Genomic DNA, 6,263 nt, shown 5'->3' with positions numbered 1-6,263 from the left:
CACAATCTATTACCTGGGCTACAGTACTTCATTTCTTGTGGCTCTTCTGAGATGTAAGCAGTATGCGTCAGGCATCTTTTTAGAGCCAAGGCACCTTCACACACAGCAATAGCGAGCAAAACTCCAGGAGATGAGAAATTTAGAGCAATGCAGGTTAAGGAGATAAGAGAGAACATTATTACATAGCCGCGACTGTTGCGAGTGCAGTGGAAATTATATGTCAAACAGTGAGCCAAAGTCAGACAAGTAGCATAATGACAGCTGGGAAAAGCCCTGCAAAAGACACCAAGGACGAGATGATTGCTTTATCTCCACAGATCGGTGTATAGCTCGGGGGAATGTGGGTGGAATCACACCTAGCACCAAGCAGCCCAACAAGGAGGAGCGGGGAGGGGTAAGAATTGCACCACCACAATCCACCCCGTGACTAAAGTCAATTTATCTTGTCCATAGACTGGCAGTGTGGTTGCCTCTTGCCTCTATGCCTATAAACAGATGATGCCATAATCCAATTATAATTGAAGGGAATTTTGTGTTTTATTAGCTTCTATTAAAAAAAAATATTTTAGGGAAGTATACACACAGGGATACTTTTGTAACTGAGTGATCTGTTTAACCATCCTCCAAACCTTAATATACAATACTATTAGAAGTAGTAAACATATTAAAGTTGGAATTAGGAAAATCAGACCGAGTGAAACATGGAATTAAACAGTCCTGTTGTTGGTGGTGACCATCCAAATAAGCTTTCCCACCATCGATGTTCTTCAAGGAAAGAAAAGAAAACTGTTTGGGGGGGGGGGGGGGGGGGGGGGGGAAGACTTATTTACTTGTAGAAAACTGCTTAGCAACTTATTTCCTTACTTCTAGCAAGTTATAGTATTACTTATAGTATTTTTTAATATTGCTAACAATCCTGCTTGCCCAGACTCTTCTGTGGAATTTTACCAAGGACTGCTGTGTTCATCAAAACAAAGCAGTTTACTGTCAAAATCTACCAAGAACTGCAGTGTTCAGCAAAACATCATGGCTTTGTCCTTGAGGATCAGGTGTGCTCTAACTAGTTCGGCCTCGGTAATGAGTAAAGATAGACATATACGGATGGCAGAAGTTTCATTGCTTCCCTTAAATAAGATAGCATGAGTAAACCAGCTGAAAAACATTTCTGTTGTTCAAGAAATTGGCTAAGAGAATCTGCGCATGCTCCGGGGAAAACACAAGGTGAGAAAGACTACGAGCCTTCCTCCCAAAGACCCCGAAGACGCCCCCCAGGAGGCAATGCGCAGGTGCAAAGATAACATAAACTGCTGGCACCAGCCTCTAGAACTAACCCAGCCTTACTCATGCATATGCATGTTTGTGTTATGTAATCCAGTGAATATGTATATCCACACTCTGTAAGTTTTTGGTAAAATGTGTTGGTGGTGTGCAAGCTTTGTGGAGAAATCCCCTTGCACCCCGGCTGGAGTAAAACATACCTGCTTTATAACTCCATTTCGAGTTGTAGAATCTTTTTCCGCGAATCAAAGGCCACTGCAGATCCATTGCAAGCAGCAGCGAAAACGACAGTACAGCGAGGCCTGTGCTGGTCATTATCAGCATCCCGTGGTGCTGACGGCTGCAGTCTCTGTTGTGGCATAACTTCGTCAGCCAAAGCTTTCTGGGGGGAGGCAGAGTAAAGTCCACGACCCCCACGGCTCCCGCAATGCCGACACAGCAGCTGAGGTACTGGCACCCACGGGCACACCGCCCCCCAGCCCGGGGCAGTCTCTTGCCAGCTCTAACCCCCCCGCCCCGCTTTCCTGCCTCCCTCCACCCTGCAAGGGCATTTCAGATGCCCTCTCGGACTGTCCCTTCAAACCACCCAACCACGCAACCCACTGAGCACGACCACTGAGCCCTAAAAGCCCTGACCACTGCAAAATTATCTTCTCCTCTTCTTCAGGAGCGCTGCGGCCGGAGTAAAGCAGCAGGCGCTCGGGATGGCCTTGAAGCCTGGGGCAACTTTCTCACACCTGTGGTAGCTCACAGCCCTGGATGTGACAGTTGTGACTCCAGAACTGCAGAACGGTTTGAGGTGGGAAGGGAACTCTTGCAGGTCATCTGGTCCAACCATGCCCTGGAACTAAAAAGTAGCCACAGCGAACAAAAGAGGGGACGATTTAAAAAGACAGAGAGAGCATTAAGGAAAGAGAAGAACTCATTAAAAAGACACTGAAGGGAAAAAGAACATTTTAAAAGCAACAGGCATTGGTGAAATAAAGGAAAAAATGATCACACATGGACACCAAACTAGAACAGAGGTAGAAAAAAGAAAATTTTAAAAGTGACGGCCCTAAGGAAACACGAAATAGCAACAGCAAACTAAAAGACGTAGAATGAAAATTTAAAAAGTGACGGCACTAAGCGCAGAGACAGAAGATGAAAAAAAGGAGGGAGAGGCAGGACAAAAGCGCAGAGAGAAATGAGAAAAGGGAGCAGTAGGACAAGAGAGAGAAAGTGAGAAAGGAAGGACGGAGGAGCAGGACAGAAGAATAAAGGAGAGGTATAGGAAAGGGGTGGGGGGGGGCAGAAATAACAGCAGCATGGAAAAGAGAGAGGTACAGGAGAGGGGCAGGAAGGGACCGGGATGCACAAGACAGGTGACAGGGCCCCGAAGGCCCAGGACTCACCGCAGCTCTTGCTCTCGGCACTGCCGGGAGAATTTGACAGGTCAGATGCTTCTTTCTCCTTCCTTCCTCCTGCCCCTCTTCTTCTTCTGAAAATCCAGTCGCCTGGCTGTCCTCCCCCTCAAAGAATACGCGGGTGTCTCTCACCTCTTACAAGACCAGGCTTCCGACACACGCAGCCTCACTCGCTCGCACACTACGCGGCCGTACTGCGCTTGGGGTGACGCACGCAGACCTGGGTGCACGCTGGCGGCCTGGCCTGCTGCAGACTGTGAAGAGGGCTCCTTCCTCACCCAGAGAGGCAGGCTCTCTCTTCCTGCACTGGGAGGCGGGTGCTGCCCACATAGCCTTGATTTTCTCCTTCTTTCCCTTTCTCTGGCCTCTCCAGCTTCAGCTGCGGCAGCTCCTGGCCACGGTCCACAGCCTGTCCCTTTTTGCCCCCATGCTGTGAGAAGCACAAGGCCAGGCAGAGACACCCCACACAAGCCCGAGGTGGGTGCAGTGAACAGCATCCCCAGGACAGGAACGGACCAGCGCGGCCTCAGCACGGTCTCTGGAAGAGGGAAAGAAGCAGCACTGACCATTACTACCTTAGATCGCCCCCGGCCGGAGCCCCACCTTCCACAGGGGCTTCTGCAGACGCACCGAGGACCAGCCTGCTGCCCTCACCACAGGGCTTGGCGGTGGCCTGGGGCTACGGGACAGGCTTCAGGGCAGGTGCTGGAGCTCGAGGCAGCTGCACTGGGTGAGCGGGGCCAGAGCCGGCTCAGGGGGAGCTCTGGCGAGTTGCGGAGGCGCCCGGCAACTGCCCCTCTTCCCCTCTACCAGCTCTCGGGGAACTGCCCGGGGCTGCCCCGGCCCGCCTCACCTCCAGCGGAACGGGACCCTGCCGCAGCGGTGGAGGGAAGCTTCCCGTCCCGCCCCCGCCAGGCGGCCGGCGGGCAGCAGACACCCCCGCCCCACCACTCCCCTCGGCCCTCACCCGCCGCCAGCAATCTCGCCCCTCCAGCCGCCATATTGCAGCGGCAGCACCGGGGCACCACTGCGCATGCGCACTGCTGGCGCACGGGCACACCGGTCCTCGGGGAGCCCCGGGCAGCCCGCGGGAAACCGCACGAACCCGCCACAAAACCGCCCCTCGCGCTGCACCGCGGGGCCGCGCCGGTAGCGAGGACTGTGCCGTGCCGCGCGCGCCCGGCAGCTATGCAGCTGCCGGGCAGCAGAGTGCGCGAAAACTACAGCTCCCGCCGTGCCCCGGGGAGACAACATGGCCGACCGGAAGCCCCGATCACGTGCCTACAGCACCCACCCCCCCCAAACACACCGCCACAGGCGGCCGTCCCGCCTTTCTGACCCTGCGGGGCACCGTCCTTCCCACCCCCCCCCCCCCATCGCCCACGCACCCGGAAGCCCGGCCTAGCGCGGCCCCCGCGCGGCTCCGGGAAGCGCCGCTGCCGCCCGGCCCCGACCCGGAGCGGCTTCTGCCGCCGGTCCCGCCGCACCGCGCGGCCCCCCCGTCGCGGCTTTCCCCAGCAGCCGCCAGGCGAACGACCGCGCGGCCCCGCTCACCTTCTCTCTGCTGCTCCCTCGGCTCGCACCGGCTCCTCCTCCAGCACCGCCCCGGACAGGGAGGGTCCACTGCCCGCAGCCTCACTGCCCGCCCCGGGGGCTCCTCCAGCCCGGCCCACGCTCCCCCCCCCCCCTCCCCCCCCACGGTAACTATAGCGACCAGCACCGGGATTAACCGCGGCCGCTGGCAAGTGCAAAGCGCTTGGTAGCAATTCCCCCCCGAGAGGCTTACCCTGTTGTAAACAACGCAAGGCTCACACCGTTCTTTTCTAGGTTTTTTGTCTCCAAAGCGCCATACGCTGAATTAAGCAACAAGTTCCAATCGTCAAGAACTGACGCTCAATACCATCTAATGGAAGCGCTCATAAACTTCCGAAGACTTCAATCTCCAACTCTGATGTCCATCCTTAGCACAGGTTAAATTCTCTGTACAAACAGGTTAATACGGCTATTCTCCCCACACTTGTAAGGATACAAACCAGAGATATTCCTTGTGTACAACCTAGATGAACCAATGTTTCAGCAGCATTGCAGGTGCGATTCGTTAACTGCATCTTAAAGTGAATTTCCAAGGTCCCTTAGGTACAGACGCCCCAGCCCAGGAGGTGTTTCCTTTACCCTCGTGTCATGGACCCAGGGTTCCGCTCGTCCCAGCTTCACAGCAGCGCTCATGGTTAGCAACACTCGATAGGGTCCCTTCCGCTGTTCATCAAGGGGATCGTCCTTCCACGTCCGTAGGCAGACCTGATCTCTGGCACAGAAAGAGTGTGCCGGGAAATCAAGGGGTACAGGTGCTCTTAAAAGGACACATTTGTGGATGGACCTCAATAACGTATTCGGTTCATACCTTTTCCCCTACGAGATGCAAGCGTTGGGGCCTCCCTGTCAGACTGACGTTAGAAGGTTTGCTGTATAGACTTTCACATGGGCTTATCCTTCCTCTAGTTCTAGGAGTCACTCTAATCCTCAGCAGGGCAAGTGGCAAAGCTTCAACCCATTTTCCTTGGACTTCCTGGCATAATTTAGCAATTTGTCAGTTTCGTGTTTGATTCATTCTTTCTACCTGTCCACTGGATTGGGGCCCCCAGGGGGTGTGTCGGTTCCACCCCATCCCTAGTATTTTGCTCATATTCTTGACAACCTCAGCTATAAAATGTGGACCTCTGTCAGAGGACATTCGTAAAGGAACCCCAAACCTTGGAATAATTTCTTTTAGTAAATCCTTTGTTACCTTGCTGGTTTGACATGGGAAAGCTTCAGGCCAACCGGAGAAGGCATCCACCAGTACCAATAAACATCAGTACTGGTTACACCTTGGCAATTCTGAAAAATCTATTTGCCAATACTCACTAGGAGTTATGCCTTTTCTTACCTCTCCCGGAGGGCGTCGGGCTTGTATCTTTGGATCGTTCCTAAAACAAATTTCACAGGGGTTACTCACACTTTTGGCAGTGAGCAACATTTTGACCCCGACTGCATAACGTCTTCCTGATCCGACCGCTGCTTCTGCTCCCACATGCGTTTCTTCACGGGTTTTAGTCGTTAACCTTTTCATGTTTTCAGGAGTCACTACGCATTGCCCGTGTGGGGTAATCTACCACCCTCCACCGTGTTTTTGTGCTTTAGTAACTCAGCCAATTTATTTTCTTTCTCTTTAGACCTCGGGGATTCTACTTGCATTTCCCTTGATGGAATTAGAACACAAGGAGCACTGAGCGTCACTGGTTTTGCAGCTTCATCTGCCCTCTGATTTCCTTGGATTACATCCGCATTTCCTCTCTGATGTGCTTTACAATGTATCACGGTGACTCCGGCTTCTGTACTGCTTCCAGCAAGTTTAAAATCTCTGCTCTGTGCTTTATAGGTGTGCCACTGGCAGATCAAAGTCCTCATTCTTTCCAAATAGCGCCATGGGCATGAACAACCCCAAAATCATATTTAGAGTCTGTATAGATACTGACTCTTTTTCCTTTGGCTAATTCCAAAGGCCTGGTTGAGGCAATTATTTCAGCCTTTTGTGCAGAG

At 53.1% G+C, this 6,263-nt stretch overlaps 1 protein-coding gene across 1 annotated transcript; it reads right to left on the bottom strand.

Annotated features, from left to right (window-relative positions):
• Positions 1 to 289: 289 nt before the first annotated feature.
• On the bottom strand, positions 290 to 5,793 carry LOC141928552 (uncharacterized). The gene is made up of 11 exons (XM_074836947.1): positions 5,755 to 5,793; positions 5,611 to 5,650; positions 5,302 to 5,492; positions 5,086 to 5,093; positions 4,857 to 4,989; positions 3,652 to 3,904; positions 2,963 to 3,222; positions 2,673 to 2,789; positions 2,016 to 2,125; positions 1,479 to 1,660; positions 290 to 485 (listed from the first exon to the last, which is right to left on the bottom strand). Exons 1-11 carry the CDS (start codon positions 5,791 to 5,793, stop codon positions 439 to 441), a joined length of 1,380 nt encoding a protein of 459 aa, XP_074693048.1. The 3' UTR covers positions 290 to 438.
• Between the last annotated feature and the right edge of the window lie 470 nt (positions 5,794 to 6,263).

The sequence above is a fragment of the Strix aluco genome, chromosome 12, assembly GCF_031877795.1.
Source record: "Strix aluco isolate bStrAlu1 chromosome 12, bStrAlu1.hap1, whole genome shotgun sequence".
Classification (NCBI taxonomy): domain Eukaryota; kingdom Metazoa; phylum Chordata; class Aves; order Strigiformes; family Strigidae; genus Strix; species Strix aluco.
Note: the sequence above shows the minus strand (reverse complement) of the source record. Positions and strands in the feature narration are given on the sequence as shown.

Coding starts and splice junctions, on each gene's coding strand:
- LOC141928552 (XM_074836947.1), bottom strand. CDS start 5,793: ATGAAAAGGTTAACGACTAAAACCCGTGAAGAAACGCAT. Junction 5,651..5,754: donor AAACCCGTGAAGAAACGCAT/GTGGGAGCAGAA, acceptor AATTTGTTTTAG/GAACGATCCAAAGATACAAG. Junction 2,790..2,962: donor GAGAGAGCCTGCCTCTCTGG/GTGAGGAAGGAG, acceptor GTATTCTTTGAG/GGGGAGGACAGCCAGGCGAC.